This window comes from Myotis nattereri, assembly GCF_964212035.1.
Source record: "Myotis nattereri genome assembly, chromosome: 13".
NCBI lineage: Eukaryota > Metazoa > Chordata > Mammalia > Chiroptera > Vespertilionidae > Myotis > Myotis nattereri.
Genome location: NC_138088.1, coordinates 35,301,509 through 35,321,868, shown reverse-complemented (window position 1 = coordinate 35,321,868; position 20,360 = coordinate 35,301,509). Strand labels below are relative to the sequence as shown.

Genomic DNA, 20,360 nt, shown 5'->3' with positions numbered 1-20,360 from the left:
ATCTCTTACCCCCCCCCCCCTCCTCCTGCCCCCCTACCCTCCCTGGCCTTCTTGCTGCAGTTTGACAGTCTGTTTGAGGCAGCTCTGCCTCTGTATCTATTTTTGTTCAAAAGTTTATAATGGTCTTTATTAGTTGGAAAATAGTTTAACCTTGGGGGTTATTTTAATGGAAAAACCCATGAAGAGATTAGGACAGAAGTTTCTAAGCTTCGGCTTTTTAAAAAAAATATATATTTTTATTGATTTCAGAGAGGAAGGGAGAGGGAGAGAAAGATGGAAACATCAATGATGAGAGAGAATCATTGATCAGCCTCCTGCATGCCCCCTACTAGGGATCGAGCCCACAACTTGGGCATGTGCCCTTGACCGGAATCAAACCCGGGACCCTTCAGTCTGCAGGCTGACGCTCTATCAACTGAGCCAAACCAGCTAGGGCAGCTTTGGCTTTTTAACTTGTATAATTGATTCTGTCATTTCATGACACTTGACACCTAATTGTGTCTAATTGGTGAGTTATTCTTTTGTGTGCAGGTGTAAATAGAAGCTTGAATGCTATTCCTGTTGAATTGTGAGAGAGAGTGCTAGATCTAAAACATACCATAAACACAAAGAGATAGGAAACAGCCCAGCCATGGTGGTTCAGTGGATTGAGTGTTGTCCCATGTACCAAGAGATCACTGACTCCATTCCCAATTAGAGCACATACCTGTGTTGTGGGCTTGATCCCCGGCAGAGGGCATGCAGGAGACAGCCAGTCAAGGTTTCTCTCTCATTGATGTATCTGTCTCTCCCTCTCCCTTCCTCTCTCTCCAAAAATATAAATAAAAACATATTTAATTAAAAAAAGAGATAAGAAATACAGAGGCTCAAATATAACTGATGCTTATTTTATCTTTCTTCTGACAGTGAGAGGTATGTGAAACCCAGAGCTAGAGAGGCAGCCTTCTCCAAAGAGTCTTCTGGGGACCCAGGCTCCTTCTATCCTGTGGTTCTGCCAGCCCCAGGGCAATGTCCTGGTCTGTGTGGTTGAAGTTCTTGTCTCCACGTCATGCTCCAGTCTGTGGGAAAGGGGGTTGTGGACGTCCTGGGAAAGCGCCCTTGTCTTTGATCTGATGAGCCAGAAGTGGCACCTATTACTTTTTCTTACATCCCTTTCATCAAGACTAAAACAACATTGTTATCCCTACCTCCAGGAAAGGCTAGGGAAAATGGCATCAAACTGGGTGCATGTGGGTTGGCAAAAATTCGAGAGGATCTACTATGAAAGAGAAGGCAGTGGGGCTCCAAGGACACTAATGCTCTTTGCCCCAGTCCAATATTCTTAGTTACAAATAATCATATGTAACAGGAAAGTATTAATCATCTTTGCCCACTGAAAAATCAACCGTTGGAGATGTCAATAAATGATAAATATGTCCTGATTTTGGTTTTAGATGGCCCACAGTGACCCATGTGCCAGGTAGCATTCTATGCCAATCTTGAATGCCAACAGGAAGTCACGGGACAGTAAACTCTTCCAGGATCATAACTGGGCTGTTGGAGTAACTTGGGAAAGAAGAAAAAAAGAAAACCATGACAAAAGTAAATAGAGCCCGGTCCACCTCCCCTCCAGATGGGGGCTGGGGCTGGATGATTGTGGCTGGCTGTTTCCTCGTCACCATCTGTACCCGGGCAGTAACCAGGTTAGTGGCATTTTCTTCTTGATTTATTAAGATGATCTGGTTATTTTTGTTGTTGTTGTTCTAAGTCTGCTTCGTTCTATTTCTGAACCTGCCATTGTGAAAATGTGTGTGTGTGTGTGTGTATGTGTATTTTCTTTGCTCAGACATCTTTTTCTTTGTGAGGAATGTGATTTTCTGACACTTAAAAAAAGTTCTGCATTGTGATCTCTTTGATAATATCTGACACATAAACCTTAAGTGTTAGGACATGTTTAGACCAAATGTTGTGGCTATTCCAGCCACCTGTCCTCATACACAGCTCATCCCAGAAAGGAAAAACATATAAGGCTAAAATAGTCCTTGAAAACCTCTTCACTTACTAGGTACTGAGCCCTTAGAAGCTTAACACCTTCATTTAAGTTCTTTCGCTTCATATTGCATTTGGCTGTGTGTTTGGTGGTGGAGGCTGAGGTCTCTGGTTGAAGACGAGAGCAGCAGCATAAATACATGGATTCTCTCCTTATTTACTCATATCTCCTTCTCTCTCTTTTTATTTTTCACATGTTTATATTCTGAGAAAGTTTCTTTTTTGGTTTTTAAATTTTATTTTTAATTATAGTTTACATTCAATATTGTGTTGTATTAGTTTGAGGTGCACAGCATAAAAAATATGGGATGCTTCACGAATTTACATGTCATCCTTGCACAGGGGCCATGCTAATCTTCTTTGTATTGTGCCAATCTTAATATTTGTGCTGCTGAAGTGAGCACCTCTCTCTCTTTTTCTTTTATCCCAGGGCATAGTGTTGAAAGTGCTTAGGTTAAATGTGTACACACTGAGACTCATTAGAACAAATACATACTTGAAATCTGCAGGTGCCAGCTCTTTCCTCTACAGGTGCTCCCATTCAAATTGCACTCTGTTCTCCTCTGGCAGCTCACCCATGGCAGCAAAAGAAAGCAGTTTGCACTAATAACTTTATTTGATGGCATCCTATATAATAAAAGCATAATATGCAAATCGACCGAATGGCGGAACAACCAGTCACTCAACGCAGGAGCTTCACCCTGGTAGTCAGTATGCTCCCACAGGGGGAGTGCCACTCAGCCAGAAGCTGGACTCATGGCTGGCAAGCTCAGCAGTGGTGGCAGGAGCCTCTCCAGCCTCTGCTGCAGGAGGGCAGTAAGGAGCAACAGGTCACAGACTGTGAGAACCCCAGACTGTGAGAGGGATGTCTGACTGCAAGAGGGATGTCTAAGCCAGCAGGCAAACATCCCCCAAAGGGTCTCAGACTGCAAGAGGGTACAGGCCGGGCTGAGGGACCCCCTGCCCCAACCAGCTCATGAATCTTGTGCACTGGGCCTCTAGTCATTAATAAAAGCATTGATGTTACCTTCATAACAAACACATAATGCAGGAAAGAAGCAGGATGTTTGTTTTTGCCACAATAAAGGCTGATTAATTATGTGTCGTAATACACTGTAGATTTGCTTAAGATTATACAATTGGGGTTGAGTTTGATATTGTTTCCACTGTATTATGGATCTTGTGTTTGGGGTGTGAGGAGGTCATAGAGTTAAAAGGAATCTCTTGCATCTTGGTTCTTAGTGTGGAAGCTCCCATCATCCTATGATGGGAAAGTTCTGGAAGTGAGCTCAGTGCTTCATAAGAAGGGCTGCTGGAAACCAGGAGAGAGGATTGTGGCTGGCAGCAAAGGCCTGCTATCCAAGGTTCCTGGGAGAGGTGGAGGGGAGGATACCTGAGCAGAATAAGCTCAGAGGAAGAAAAGTGTGAAGACTCAGCCAGATCAGAATCTAAATGTCATGAACCAGGAAGCAGCCAAGAGAACTGGAGATGGTCAAGGAAAATAGCCTGCAGGGTGATTTGTCAGTTCAGAGAATCAGTGCCTGTCAGGCAATTAAATTTTTCTTTTCTCCCCAGTTTTACTGAGAAATAATTGACGTACATCACTGTGTAAGTTTAAGGCATACAGCATGATGGTTTTATTTCCATATATTGTGAAATGATGACAACACTTTCAGCTAGCACCCACTTCTCATAGAGATACAGTTAAAAAAAGGAAAAATAGGAAAATCAGATTTTTCTCCTTGTGATGAGAATTCTTTAGGATTTACTTTTTAAACAACTTCCCTATATCATACAGCAGTGTTAGCTATAGTCATCATGTTGTACATTACATCCCTAGTACCTGTTTATTGTATAACTGGAAGTTGTACCTTTCAACCACCATCCTCCACCTACCCCTTCCCCCACTTTCCACCTCTGGTAACTACAAGGCTAATCCCTTTTTCTATTAGTTTGGTTTTTGTTTGTTTGTTTTTAAGATTCCACATATAAGTGAGATCATACAGTATTTGTCTTTCCCTTTCTGACTTGTTTCACCTAGCATATGCCTTTAAGGTCCATTCATGTCACAAATGATGGGATTTCTTATGGCTGAATAATATTCCATTATATATATGTATGTATATATACTTCTTTATCCATTCATCTGTTGATGGACACAGATTGGTTGCATGTGCATGTCTTAGCTATTGTAAATAATGCTGCTATGAATATGTGGTTGCTGATAACTCTTCAAGCTAGTGTTTTTATTTCCTTAGGATATATTCCCAGCAGTGGAATAGCTGGATCACATGGTAGTTCTGTTTTTAATATTGTGAGCATCCTCCATACTGTTTTCCATAGTGGCTGTATCAGTTTATAATCCCACCAACAGTGCACAAGGGTTCCCTTTTCTCCAGCATTTTTTTATCGCTTGTATGTGGCCATTTTAACTGTGTGAGTGATATCTCATTGTGGTTTTAATTTGCATTTCCCTAATGACTAGTGATGTTGAGCATGTTTTCATGTACCTATTCACCTTTTGCATATCTTCTTTGGTGAAATGTCTACATAGGTCCTTTGCCCATTTTTAAATTGGGTTATTTGTTTTTTTACTATTGAGTTGAATGAATTATTTATGTTTTAGATGCTAATCCTTTATCAGATATATGATTTGCAAATATTTTTCCCGATTCCATGAGTTGTCTTTTCACTTTGCTGATGGCTTCTTTTGCTGTGCAGAGCTTTTTAGTTTGATATAGTCCCTCTTGTTTGATTTTTATTTTGTTGTTTGTGCCTTAGGTGCCATATAAAAAAAGAATCATTACCAACACTCATGTCAAGGAGCTTTATCCTTATGTTTTCTGCTAGGAATTTCATGATTTCAGGTCTTACATTTAAGTCTCTAATCCATTTCAGGTTAAATTTTTTGTGAGTGATATGGGTTCATTTTCTTTTCTTTTTTTCATTCTTATACATGTGAATATCCAATTATCCCAGCACCATTGAAGAGACTGTCTTTTCTCCCTTGAGTATTCTTGGCTCCCTTGTCAATTATTAGTTGACCATATATGCTTAGGTTTATTTCTGGGCTATCAATTCTATTCTGTTGATCTATTTGTCCATTTCTATGCCAGCACCATACTGTTTTGATGATTATAGCTTTATAGTATAGCTTGAAATCAGGACGTGTGATACGTTCTGTTTTGTTTTTCTTTCTCAAGATTCTTTGCTATTCGGAGTTCTTGTAATTAACCATTTTTCAAAATAAAAATTTCTTTGTCTCTTTGTCTTCATCTCCATCTCTGTCTCTGTATGCCTTCCCCACCTCTGTGTGTGTATATTCATATGTTTCTGATTATATAAGAAAGCATGTTCATTGTAAAATAATTCAAAATGCAGAATAAAATTAAAAATGAAATAATTTATTATCTCACAATTCACATATAATGACTGGGTAGTTTTTAGTTTATATGTTTTCAGGTGTTTTTTTAATTTTCATAAATATGCATTTATAAAAATAAGCCCTTACCGTACAAACTATTTTGTAAATTGCTTTTTAATTTAACATTATATTGTGAATTTATTTCCAAATCAAAACAGATCAAACCATCATTTTTAATCCTTAATAATATTTTATTATTATTATTATTATTATTATTATTATTAGAGAGAGTGAAAGGGAGGGGGAGAACAAGAGAGGGAGAAACATTGATGTAAGAGAGACACTTGGATTCGTTGCTTCCTGCACGTACCCCTGATCAGCCTACAACTGAGGTACATGCCTTTGATTGGAATTGAACCGGAAACCCTTCAGTCTGCAGCTAACACTCTAACCATTGAGACAACCGGCTAGGGCAATATTTCATTTTTTGGTATTCCAAAATTTATTTAACCAGTCCCTTATTGATGGACAAAGAGGTTGGTTATAATATTTGACTACTATGAAGAGTTCTCCAGAATATTTTTTATATGTATCTAATTTCATCTTCTTCATCATCTGTTTATTACCTTTGGTTAAAATCTAGACATGAGCCCTGGCTGAGTGGTTCAGTTGGCTGGAACATTGTCCTTTACACAGAAAGGTTACCTGTTTTGATTCCTAATCAGGGCATATACCCAGATTGTGAGTTTGATCCCCAGTATGGAGAGCAACCGATTGATGTTTCTCTCTCTCCCTCTAAAATCAATAAAAACATATTTATGAGTGAGGATAGAAAACCCCCGAAAACCTAGACATGAAATTGCTGGGTGATGTATAACTCTTTATTGTTAAACTAGAGGCCTGATGCACAAAATTCGTGCAAGGGCTTTGGCCCTTGCTGCTGCAGCGGCCACCTTTGCCTCAGCCCCCGCCCGCCACAGCTATGTCCTGTATAATTAGCATATTGCACTTTTATTATTATAGATTTTAACTTATATAACAACCTCTTACATGTTACAGATGTAAGTTAAATGTTAAGATGAATAAAAGTACATGTTTTTGACTTGCCATCTTTTTCTTAAGATCTTCCCTACAGCAGTGATCTTCATATCTACTTGGCTTCAGCAGCCCCTCCAGTGAATGAACACTTGTTCTTATCCTTTAGGATTGCTCAATGGTCAGCTTCTGATTTCCCACTTATTATGGTCCAGCAGAGTACCACTGAAAACCAATTTAAACCCATGGAACAGTTGATGGAACTAAAACTTTAAGCTCTGATTCAAATTCATGTTCATTCTTTTCTTTTTTTTGTATAACATGCTTGCACTGTATTTTTCAGATGTATTTCAGTTTTTTTTGTGGAGTTCCAGACATACTTCACTCAGGATTATGCACAAACAGCGTGGATCCATTCCATTGTAGACTGTATGACCATGCTCTGTGGTAAGTATCACTTACCAGGGATAGACAGCTACGAGCTACTGTCAAATTGTACATGACAATGACCTTCTACTGCCTTTGATTACCAATTTTTCTTAGTAGAAAGACTATGGTAAAAATTGGCTAAGATGAAAAGAAAAGGTCGATCCTACCCTTCAGCCAAACCCAACCAGACATGCTCTTGGAATTAATGGTCTTGGCTGATGTCAGATGGAACAGGCAGTGAATAGCTGAGGAGGACACATTCCATTTGGTTCTTCTATATGAAGAGGACTTGGGCATCATAGGACTTACTTGATTTTGGAAGTAGCTAGCCATACAGTGTATGCGTGGCTTCTTTCTTCCAAATGCTGTGATCCCTTCATTCTCCAGTCATGTAAGTCCTTGGATAGCACCCTGAGCCATTTCTATAGGATCCCCTTAAGTGAGTGTACACAATATGTGCATTGTTTCTCAAGTCTTGTTTCATTCCATTTCCTTCCCAGAGATTTCAAACTTTGTCTCATAGATTTCATCACTTTTCATGCATAAATCTTCATTCTTAAGAGAAGGAATAGGGAAGGATAGGATGGTACAATCCTGAGATAAATACATTCACCATAGCTGTCATTTCATTCAGTATATAGGGTAAGTAGAGTGTTCTCAAAATAAATGGAACCTCTCACTCCATATATTTAGTAAAGGAAAGCTAACTTTGAGGTTTTTTGTTTTTTTTAAAAAATTCAAACCAAAGTTGTTCAATTAGTGGCTTAGAGAGTTTTTGAGATTGAGTCACATTGATAGGACCTATTTGCAGGCTAGACCCATTTAATCCTTTTATTGAGATGAATCCTGAGTATTTTAGAAAACTGCTCTTTCCAGGCCATGTCTTTGTGGTAAAGGGAAATATTATATTATTTATTAACTTATAAATGATGTCACCTGATTCCATTCTAGATACTAGTTCATATTTATTTTTTTAATGTACATACTCAGGAATTAATTCAATTGTTCTGAAATTTATTTCCTTAGTTAGAAGGAATTTGAGAGCAAACCTGAAAGGCAGGTTTCAGGAGAAGGCTAAATTGACTCTTTCTACCAATAACACTGGAAGGTCTTAAGGGATAAAAAAAATAATATCTCTGGGTTTTCTGTCTTGTGTGTATTTATTTATTTACTAGGGGCCCGGTGCATGAAATTCGTGCACTGGGTGTGGGGGGGGGGGGGAGGGAGAGTGTCCCTCAGCCCAGCCTGCCCCCTCTCACATACTGGGAGCCCTCAGGCGTTGACCCCCATCACCCTCCGATCGCCTGATCGGCCCCTTGCCCAGGCCTGACGCCTCCGCCAGAGGTGTCAGGCTTGGACAGGGGACCCCCATCTCCCCCCGATCACTGGCTCTGGCCCCCGCCCAGGCCTGAGGCCTCTGGCCCAGGAATCATGCCTGGGCAGGGGACCCCCATCCCCCTCTGATCGCTCGTTCCACCCCCCATCCAAGCCTGACGCTTCTGACCCAGGCTTCAGGCCTGGGCAAGGGGACCATCATATCCCCCCAATCCCCGGCTCCGCCCCGCACCCAGGCCTGATGCCTCAGCCAGAGGAGTTGACCCTCATCACCCTCTGATCACCAATCACCGGATCGGCCCCTTGACCAGGCCTGAGGCCTCCGGCAGAGGTGTCAGGCCTGGGCAGGGGACCCCCAGCTCCCTGCAGTTGCAGGCTCCGCCCCTGCCCAGGCCTAACGCCTCTGGCCTAAGCATCCGGCCCAGGCAGCGGGGACCTGCAGTGGCAGCGGGGGGCGCCGCGATCGTGGGCTTCGCTTTAGGCCCAGGCAAGGGACCCCTAGCTCCTGGGACTGCCAGCTTCGACCGTGCCCAGCTCCCATCACTGGCTCCACCCCTACTTCCTGCTATCACTGGCCAGGGTGGCAAAGGCGCCTGATTCTCCGATCATGGCTGGGGGGCAGGGCAAAGGCGGCCCCAGGGCCGTCTTTGCCCTGCCCCCCAGCTCTTAGCTCCCCCCTGGGTTTCTGATCACTGTCAGTGGCAGGGGGCTTCTTCCTGCTTTCCCTTTCGCCTCCCTGCATTGTGCCTACATATGCAAATTAGCCACCATCTTGTTGGCAGTTAACTGCCAATCTTAGTTGGCAGTTAATTTGCATATAGCCCTGATTAGCCAATGAAAACGGTATCGCCGTACGCCAATTACCATTTTTCTCTTTTATTAGTGTAGATTATTTATTTATTTACCGGTGAGACAATCACTGGGTCTTCAGGGTCACGTTAGTCACAGTGTTTGTATAAGCAAGTCAAGAGAGCAATATTTGTCTTTCTCAAAGGATACAGGTGACTCATTTCCCTCTGTTATCTTTTGGAGACTATTCATAATCCCCAAAAGAGAAATAAATGAACTTCAGTGACCAATATGGTCACAATGACCATGTGAGACATTGAGCCAAAGTAGGGTCATATTAGCATGATCTTAAATATGCAGCATATTTAAATTCCATGCAAGGACTCAAGGCCTGTTTAATTCAGCCACACGATAATATTCTCATACTTCACAATTGCTTACCTGGCAACATTGGTTGAGTACAGAGGATGAACAAGAGGCTGCAGAATCGCTTCTAAGATGCTCTTTGGGGACATAACTGCCCTATAATAAACAGAGAAGTTAACATTTTTCATTGAATTTGGTTAAAATGTTGTCACTTTTCCAATAACCGTAGCAACAGCTGTCAGGAAAATTAGACATACTTTTAGGAGATTTGCTCATTCCTGTTCTCTAGAGGTTCTATATACAGGTAGCCACTGTTTTAACTGGATAGCAGACATCAATCAGGCTGATGACTGATTCTGTCATGTACATTTGAATCAGGCCTAAATTTCAACTTGATCAATAAAAAAATTATACCCCACTGGTACTCAGAGAACTAGCTCTTCTGATCTTGTTACTAGAGGTACTGGTGTCAGCATGAATTGTTCCTTAGAAAGAAATTCACATGCATTCCTTACCCATCCTCTCTGCCATCAGAAGCCAGAGGAATAGTGATATAACCCTGAACTTGGTATCAGGTGCTCTGAGCTACACTTCTTGGTGATCTTGGGCATGTCATATTCCCTTGGGCTGCAATTTCTCATTGGCCTCTCCTAGCTTTAATTAATATTTTATAAACCTGGAAATTGGCACAATGCTGACGCATTGTTAAACCACACATAGAGTGAGGTCAACCAAAATGTCACCATGGGTGTGAACATTTTCTTAGATTTTTCTGGGTGTCAATTTCTCATCCAGAGATTTCCTAAAGCCTGAATACAGTGCCAGATTGTGACATTTGTCTATCATCTCTCTCCCTGGCTTTTTCCTGTGTAACACTGTGTGACTATGGGCAAGTCAGTTTCTCTCTCTCCTCAGTTTCCAAATCTGTAGAATGAGTTTGCAGGGTTGAGGGTGCGGGGGGAGGGACGCTTGATGCTTTAAAGGTTGGTCGTTCTCTACTCTGCCAATGCAACACCCCAAGGCCTTTCTGTTGACCCTATTTATTTTTGCTTTTGAAGCTCCACTTGGGAGTGTTGTCAGTAACCATTTATCCTGTCAAGTGGGAATCATGCTGGGTGGCTTGCTTGCATCTACTGGTCTCATCCTGGGCTCCTTTGCCACCAGCCTGAAGCATCTCTACCTCACTCTGGGAGTTCTTACAGGTAAGGACAACTGTACCACTTGTCTCACCCCACCCCATTCAGGAGCTGTCAATCAGTCAACAGAACAATAATTCATAAATTATTCACTTTGTTAGATGCATAATTTAGCTGACCTAGCCTATGTCTAGCTACCTAGCAGTTAAACAAAAGAGCTGGGAGTGCAGTTTATTGTGCGACTGTAATGAAAATGTCCCACCACTTTAATTCAGCCACACGATAAAAGTAACTGCTGACTTTCCCTTTGGCAGAGGTGTGTGGCTGAGATTCTGTACTAAGAAGCCGTAAGCTATGAGCCAGGGCAACATACATTTCCAGCAGTGATCATTCTCCCAATATCTTTGACAAGACATTATAATACTATCTGCAGTTGACTCGAGTCACCCCTGCTTTAAAGTGAATATGATTGTCCAATAAATGGGGGTTTCCAATTTAAAAAAGAAAGCCCCTGTGGAGAATATTCTCATACTTCACATTTTCTCTCCACCTTATGGAGGTATACTTTAGGGCAGTGGTTCTCAACCTTCTGGCCCTTTAAATACAGTTCCTCATGTTGTGACCTAACCATAAAATTATTTTCGTTGCTACTTCATAACTGTAATGTTGCTACTGTTATGAATCGTAATGTAAATATCTGATATGCAGGATGGTCTTAGGCGACCCCTGGGAAAGGGTCGTTCGACTGCCAAAGGGGTCGCGACCCACAGGTTGAGAACCGCTGCTTTGGGGAATCATAATGAAACTCATAGAGAAGCAACATATGTATTCCATAAGGAGACTGAGTGGGGTCAAGGTGGGGTTGGTTGGTAGGACTGGGTAGCAGTTTGCCTCATCACTCAGTGGGGTGTGGGAAGTAGCACTAACTCATGTCCAGGCACTGTGCCCCAGGGGGTAGCATGATCAGGGCAATAACTGATGTAGCTCCTAGAAGGGCTATAAATCTAGCTCTGTGAGCTCAGAAAGGGATCTTTCCTATGTAACCCAAAGGGCCTGGCTGTTGGGGTGTCCAGTCATTCCAGTTTCCCAGGGACTGTCCTGGTCTTAGCACTGGGTCTCACATCTGGGACACCTTTCAGGGCCAGTTGGGATCACTGGTCACCCTGCACTGCAGATGGGAACAGAAGCAAAAGGGACTTCTCCTTTTCCTTCTTTGACATTAGATGCCAAGAATTCCAGGTTTAAAGCCCTTCAGATTTTCTCGATTTGAAAGGAGTAGACGCTGAAAATCTTTAAGAGGCTTTCTGCTAATCTCAAGGGATATTTTCAGGTTACTGTGTGTCCATGTGATTTTCATGTATAAAATTGGCACAATGTTTTCCAATTAAGTGAAATTATTCTGGAACTTCCGTGGGGACATAAGTACTACTTACTCCCAAATTCCAGAGTAGTCCAGACTATCAGACTTGTGTCTGCATATGCAGTGAATATTTGAGGCAATTCCCTGGTTATTTAAATTAAAAAGCGGTGTTGAGCCCTGACCGGTTTGGCTCAGTGGATAGAGCGTCGGCCTGCGGACTGAAGGGTCCCGGGTTCGATTCCAGTCAAGGGCATGTACCTTGGTTGCGGGCACATCCCCAATGGGGGGTGTGCAGGAGGCAGCTGATCGATGTTTCTCTCTCATCAATGTTTCTAACTCTCTATCCCTCTCCCTTCCTCTCTGTAAAAAATCAATAAAATATATATTTTTTTAAAAAAGAGGTGTTGAGGAGAATAAGTTTCTTAGGTCAGCATTATCCTGAGTTTTTTAGTTAATTGAAATTTAGTTTCATATATATTTTTTGTATTGGTTTCAGAGAGGAAGAAGAAGGAGAAAGAGAGGGAAACATCAATGATGAGAGAGAATCATTGATCGGCAGCCTCCTGCATGCCCTACACTGGGGATCAAGCCCGCAACGTGGGCATGTGCCCTGACCGGGAATCGAACCATGACCTCCTGATTCATAGGTCGACATTCAACCACTGACCCACACTGGCTGGGTGAAATTTAGTTTATATAATAGTTTTTAAGTTCTTCATTTTGTTTTGTTTGTTTTTGTTAATCCTCACCCGAGGATATTTTTTTATTGATCTTTTAAAGAGAGTGGAAGGAAGAGAGGGGAAAAGACAGAGAGGAACATCGATGTGAGAGAAACACATTGATTGGTTGCCTCCTGCACACTCCCTGACCAGGACCTGGGCTGGGGAGAAGCCTGCAACCAACGTATGTGTCCTTGACTAGAATCGAACCCAGAACCCTTTGGTCCGCAGGCCAATGCTCTATCCACTGAGCCAAACCGGCTAGGGCTCATTTAATTTTTTAAAGAAGTCATATTTCCTTAAGGTTTTTCTTCCCAAGAAGAAAGTCATATACATGCTATACTTTCCAAATTGTGGATGACTGGTGAAGGGAGAGAGACTCCTTTGTAGCTTGGTGTTTTGAAAGGGTAACAGAAGGTCAGATTCTCTTTAATGCAAATAACTTCATTCTGAGATATTTTCTTTCTTTGGCTGTTCTTGGTGCACCAGCACTCACAGAGTTCTCTTTATCCCCAGGTCTTGGATTTGCACTTAGTTACTCTCCAGCTATTGCCATGGTTGGCAAGTATTTCAGCAGACGGAAAGCCCTCGCTTATGGGATTGCCATGTCGGGAAGTGGCATTGGCACCTTCATCCTGGCTCCTGTGGTCCAGCTCCTTATTGAACAGTTTTCCTGGCGGGGAGCACTACTCATTCTTGGGGGCTTCGTTTTGAATCTTTGTGTTTGCGGTGCCTTGATGCGGCCAATTACTCTTAAAGAGTACCAGACAAGTCGAGAGCCAAACCATGTCTGTAGAACTCAGAAACAAGACTTCAAGCGGACGTCTCCTTGTTCAACTTGGACTAAAGAATGGGTGCAGACCTGCCTCTGTTGCTCTTTGCAGCAGGAGTACAGTTTCTTACTGATGTCAGACTTTGTTGTTTTAGCCATATCTGTTCTGTTTATGGCTTACGGCTGCAGCCCTCTCTTTGTGTACTTGGTGCCTTATGCTCTGAGTGTTGGAGTGAGTCACCAGCAAGCTGCTTTCCTTATGTCCATACTTGGGGTGATTGACATCGTTGGCAATATCACATTTGGATGGCTAACCGACAGAAGGTAAAATTCATGAAACCACAATTGGTTCCCCATCAGGGGACTCCAATTTGTGATTTTCCCTCATCTCCTTTCCCTGTAGGATACCTAAGTCTAAATAATGTTAACAAGTTTTCAGTGTCTGAAGGGTCTTCTAGTCAGAGGTTGGCAAACTTTTTCTGTGAAGGGACAGATAATAAATATGTTTGGCTTTGTGGGTCACATGACCACAGCTACCCAACTCTGCTGTTGTAGCCCCAAAGCACCCACAGACAATACATGAACAAAGGGAAGTGGATATGTTCCAGTAAGTCTTCATTTATGGACACTGTATTTTGAATTTTTCATATAATTTTAATATGTCACAAGTTATTGTTCTTTAGATTTTTTCCCTCCAACTATTTAAAAATGGGAAACCATTCTTAGTTCATGGATAGTGCAAAAGCAAGTGGTGAGCTGGATTTGGCCATTGTTTGCCACCCCTGTTCTAGATGGTTTAGGATGGTGGGTATTTCTAAATTGCCGAACACTAGGGCAACTATAAGTTCTGGTGATTGATTTAATTCCAGCCTAAGTCAAGTCAGTCCACAGGTAAGACAACTTATGGCTGGGTGTCGTGGTTTTAGTTTTCTTTGAACCACTCCAGAGACTGGCTGGCAGTGGAGAGAGGAACGAAAGAATCCAGGCTAGGAAGGAGGACCAGGTACACTTTATCTAAGGCCACACACTTATGTTTGACAGTGCAGATAGCAAATACTTACATTATAATTGTAGGCTTAGAAACCAAAATTATAAGAAATCTACTGAGTAGTTTTTTCAGCTAATGCTTATCAGTTTGGATTAAAGACAGCAAGCTGCTCATATTCTCCTAAATGTTGGACTCTTCACACTGGAGCTATGACCTCAGAGAGCTATCATCCTGTGGCTTCTCACACATTATGTCTTTGGTAATTAATCAGGATCCAACTGCCATTCTGCAGTGTTATGAATGTAATAGGTAGGATTGATTCCACATTTTTAATGGTTAAGGCAGAGGGGAAGAGCAAGGAGTACCTGTCTTTATAATCAAATAACTCAACAAGAAGCAGCCTGGCGTAGGTCTGATAAAGAGGTCTCTTGTGTGAGATGTACCACACCTCAATTCTTGTGCTGGCTCTGCCCTTTATTATTACTGGGACCTAGGGAAAATCGCCTAACCCTCAGGTCCGCAAGGTCTTCAGTTGTAAAATGGGCCAGTGCAATATTTGCCTGTAAACCTCACAGCATTTTGGAGGCTCAAATGAGACTATGGGTGGAAAAACATTTGTAAATCATAAACTGCTGGTGTGATATTATAAATAGTGTTCGAAATAATTGGTATCATGGATGGGTTTGGAGCTACAGAGAGAAAATATTACCTCCACTGAGGAGGTCTTGAAATAAGACTTAGTCCTAGTACAAGACCTTCATTGTCTCTGGCAAATCATTTTAATGTCTTGATATTATGGTTTTTCTCTTTATGTAACCACTTGGATTATTTTTTGAGCACAGATGTGTGGCAGATAGCCATGAGTAACATATCTGAAAGCATCTAATATGGTAGACTGCTAGAATATATTAGTATCTTGAAAAGCTACAAGTTATTTTATGACTATCCTTGGAGTAATCCTATGAGATAACTTTCCCTTTTTATAGCTAAAGAAATTGAGGTTAGAGTTAGGCAGTTAGTAGGTGATAGGACGGGATTCATTCAAACTTCTTTCTAATGAGAGCATATATTATATTCTACCACACCATGCTCCCTAGACAGATAAATTCTTACATTTGCATATTCCAGAAGAAAAATAGGAATATGCCCAAAACTAATAAAAAATAATATTGAATATCAACTGTAATTGAAAAATAAGATTCTAAAAAAAGAAAGATAGGAAGACAACATAGATAACACTCAATGGGGAGGCCATCTCTATAAGTAACTGCCATGCCTACTGCTGTCTGGCCTGGTTCTAAAGCTCTTTGATAGAACCTGTGCACATGCACTCATTCTTATTCTTCAAATCCACAGGTGTCTGAAGAATTACCAGTATGCTTGCTACCTCTTTGCCGTGGGACTAGATGGGCTGTGCTATCTCTGCCTACCAATGCTTCGAAGTCTCCCACTGCTCGTGCTTTTTTCTTGTACTTTTGGCTACTTTGATGGTGCCTATGTGACCTTGATCCCAGTAGTGACTGCAGAAATAGTGGGGACCACCTCTTTGTCATCAGCACTCGGTGTGGTGTACTTTCTTCATGCAGTGCCATACTTGGTGAGCCCACCCATTTCAGGTAAGTTTCTAGAGAGAACCCCCAAACACCTCTTCTCTTTGTTGTGTTGATGTGAAAACAGTGAACTCACACACAGAAGATGAGGGTTGGAAGTAAGTTGGGGAAGAGTGAAAGAGAAAGGGATGTAAGAGCCACCAAAACATCATGATTTCACCTATATCCTTGTTTTATAATCTTCTAACCAAGTAGGGACCTTAGCCTCCTTGGAAAGGCAACATTCCAAATTAGAGTCTTGGTTCCATTCCATGTTAATGATGAGAGCAATGGAATGGAGCAGCTGTTCAGACTTATACATTAGGTTGGGCACATTCATAGGGAAGTCTGGTGGGAGTACAGGGTTCTAATAGGAGATGGGTGGTGAGGCTGAAATGATAAGTCATAGTGAAGTGTCTTGAGTGCCAGCCAAAGGAGCACTATATTCTTTAGAGACTCTGGATAGTATTACAGTTTTTGTGCAAAGGGGTAATATATCATAGTAAAGAGTATATTTCAGAAAATGTGATCTAGCAATTGATTGGTCATTCAGGGGAGAGGCAGTTAGGATTCCATTCTAATAGTTCAAGAGCAAACTGATAAAGGCTTAAACTATGGCTGATACAGTAGAATAAAAATAAGCTCTGGGAGCAAGGAGGAATTTTTGTAAAAAACAAAACAAAACAACAACAGCAAAAAACAATAAGAAGAAAAAAACCCCAAATCAACTAAATTAAGCATATGAGGGTAAAGGAGAGAAAGAAGTCTAAAATCACTTAGAAAACAATTGCATGGTTAAAAGTAATAAGGAAGTTGGAGAAAGTGGCTTTGCCAGAAAAAAATAATGAATTTAATGTTTAGACATATTGAGATGTATGAAATACCCAATAAAATGACCAATAGAACTTTTTAGGGATGAAATCTGAGCTTTAGAGGGAGGATACAGTTGACATACAGATTTGGGATTCATCAGATAAAATATCTAGAATGTTTTGCAAACTTTAAAATGCTAAAGAAATTTAAAGCATGATGAAATAAGTGAATTCAAGAAATACTTATTGCTTGTGGACACCAGCCTTGTGCTCGGCGCTGTTGCTATAGCAGCAAATGTGTCAGAACCCTGTCCCTCCTTCCCAGAGTATGTGGTCAAGACCAATTTCTCTTAGATTGAGGTCCTGGGACCACCTACATTAGAATCCCCTGGTGCCTTTGTTAAAAATGCAGATTTCTTGACCATCCCTCTGTGATCTGAATCTTTGCGGGTGTCAGAAATCTAAATTCTCAGCCAGCCTTCTTGTGACAGTCCGTCTCACTTGATTGAGACGAACTGGTCCAGATTAGTACCTGCCTAAATTAAAACCAAAAGAATGAAGGTCTCTGAAGACAGGCAAAAAGAAATGAGCCGAACATTTGCCTAGAAGCAAATAGGGGAATTTTTAAAAGAAGGCAAGCAAATCACAAGGTAACTATAATATTTGAGAGCACTTTGGATTGCAGGAAAGTTTGTGGGGCTTATAACAATTTTTATATGCTATTTTTAAATTTTAAAAAATTTCTGCTTTAGCTGCTGTTGTGAGTAGATAGTTGAGGGTTATTGTCAAACTCCAGCAAGTGCTTAAAAGCAGCAAACAAGAGGAAACGATGGCTGCTTGATGGCTGCAGATGAAAATTCCTGGTCAGTTTAAACTCTATGATACAGGACTATATGTTTAGTGCTTCCTGTATGAAAACTGCCCCCAAAATGTTCCTCCCTCCTCCCTTTATAGCCAGTTTTGTTTGCTAACCTTTAGGAGCAGTGTCATTCTGTTAAAAAGTCATTGGACATGAAATGAAATTAGGATTCCTGGATCCTTTTGTCAATTGGGGCCTTTATTTGGCAAATCAGACACTGTACTTATTGCCAGGCAGTAGAGGGTTAGGTGTGGGTCCTTATTGTAATACTTCTGTTATTTAATTATCTTTAAAAATGACAACTCTCCATTCAGTTTCTTCTGTTTGGTTCAGAATGCACAAGCAAGTCACAAGGTAACTAGAATATTTGAGAGCACTTTGGATTGCAGGAAAGTTTGTGGGGCTTATAACAATTTTTATATGCTATTATTAAAAAATATATTTTTATTGATTTCAAAGAGGAAGGGATAGGAGAGAGAGAGCTAGAAACATCAATGATGAGAGAGAATCATTGATCGGCTGCCTCCTGCATGCCCCACACTGGGGATCAAGCCCGCAACCCGGGCATGTGCCGTGACGGAAATCAAATCCTGATCTCCTGGTTCAACCACTGAGCCATGCCAACTAATTTTACATGCCATTTTTTAACTAATGGATTTGAAAAGGGTGAGAGGAGACACTATATGCTTCTCTGGTGGATTTTCTTAGTGTACAAGTAAACTTTGGAGGAATTTACCTTTTTAATATAAAATAATTGCCTGCTAAAGTCTAACTTTACCCCATTGATTCTCTGATCAGTGTGGCCCATATTTTGCATAACATATGCCCTGGTTCTCCTCAAAATTTAGAGCTGGAATAGATGTTGAGATTAACCTGTTGTAACAAGAGATGAGGGGAAAAAGCTGTGATAACAGAATTATGCTTTCTGAAATTTGCATTTGCAACTTCTAAAATGATCTAAAGTTCTGGTTTTCAAACTGGATGGAGTACAATGACTGAATCCAATTGACAATTCGGATTCTGCTTTATCCAGAAACATGTATTGAAGACAGATGGAATATTGGTGCTGGGAATACTAATAGCATTTTATATGATTCTTTTCTCTTAACACCCTAGATAATTGATCCCAACATCAATGATTTGAATGATGCTACTTTTATCATTCTACCATATTTCATGGGATTAATAATAATAATATGTAATATTTATTTTGTGGGTACAAAGAATATGACACTCTTCTGAGCACTTTACATAATAACAATCCATTTTAGAAGTTTCCCTAAAAAATATAATGCATTTTCAGCTGCTGCACAATATTTTTAGGATGTTTGCTTTTTGTGTCAAGGTTATAATGGTGGTGCTAGCAATCTGTTGTTATTAGCCTTAAAAATTATTAGATTTCAGAGTGTGTAAGTAATTGAATTTTCAACTCAACAATATGATTTTGCTGTTGCTTGTTACAGGATGGCTAGTAGACACGACTGGCAGCTACACAGCCGCATTTCTTCTCTGTGGATTTTCAATGATATTTAGTTCTGTGTTGCTCGGCTTTGCTAGACTTGTGAAGAAGATGAAAAAATCCCAGCTGCGGATCCTTGCCCAAGAATCTGATGCCAAACTGCAGCTATGGACCAACGGATCGGTGGCTTATTCTGTAGCAAGTGAATTAGATCAGAAAGACCGGGAATCTGTGGCTATTGCTGTGCCTGGTTACAACCCCACATGATCAATGGCCTTGAGCTTGGGAATCTGCAGGGCTAAGAGAGGTGGGACCACTGGCTTGTACCTGTTTCTAAAGCATTTTATTTTGGCAGAAGCATTGCCTTCCAAGGAAATTATTATTGTTGTTTTGTTCACATATTTATAGGGGGAAATAGCAAGTAACAAAGCAAGCTGGACTGGCTCAGAGTTTCCTCATTTGGGATTTGCACTCACAATGGAGCTCACATCTTTCAGGCAGTGAGCATCACTCCATAGAGAATGTTAGAACATAGCTGATGTAGTTAGCTGTAATTAGGGGTAATTCCAAGGCATGAACAAAGAAGATGACTCTGGGCAGCAGCTTTGTCTCAAACCCTCTGGGCCTCCACCTTCCTTCTTCAGTTAGAAGGTGAAGAGAATCATTGACATGTAGGTCTGTCCACTTTAGACTGTGTGAAGGAAGGGATCAGCTGAGGTATGGTAGTGGAAGGTGAAGGTGCCAAACCTTTTTCACAGTGGAGCTTCTCATTAGGGTTTTAAACAGGATTGTTAAAGAATACTTTAGATTCTTCACGACAATGGTTGATACAGAATGAAAGGGACTGTCTCCCCCTCCACCCTTCTTACTCCTTCAGCTAGCCCTTGCCTTTGGTAACGGTGGGCACCACTTTGAGAATCCAGAGAATCATAGAATGCCGTGGTTGGGAATTATCCTAAGGGTGGCTGATAAGATCTTCTGTTTGAAATAGTGCACTGGAAACTGAAAGGCTTTTTCCTAAAACTGTGTCCCAGACTCTCACCTTCGTTACTATCACGTGCAATACTTTTAATTTAGCAAAACAACCAAGTTGCAAGGGCAATTTCTACCTTTAATGTTAACACCAACAGTTGGTGTGTTTGTTTTTTTCCTCCTTGGGGAAAAAAGCTCTTGTTCATGAATTGCAGACACATTCCTGTTAGGAATGGAAAAATATTGGCAGTATTCCAACTGGCCAAGAATTGAACTTTTGAATCAGCAGGTCTCTGGTGAGAGTTTTCTTTTCAGATTAGACATTTTGGTTCATCATTGCCCAAAACA

General features: G+C 41.1%; 1 protein-coding gene across 1 annotated transcript; it reads left to right on the top strand.

Annotated features, from left to right (window-relative positions):
- Positions 1 to 1,482: 1,482 nt before the first annotated feature.
- SLC16A12 (solute carrier family 16 member 12) lies at positions 1,483 to 19,307 on the top strand (the record flags this gene model as incomplete). The annotated part of the gene is given in 7 exon segments (XM_081104307.1): positions 1,483 to 1,542; positions 1,546 to 1,682; positions 6,771 to 6,874; positions 10,405 to 10,548; positions 13,078 to 13,657; positions 15,678 to 15,937; positions 19,045 to 19,307. Coding segments are annotated over 7 exon segments (1,548 nt in total).
- Between the last annotated feature and the right edge of the window lie 1,053 nt (positions 19,308 to 20,360).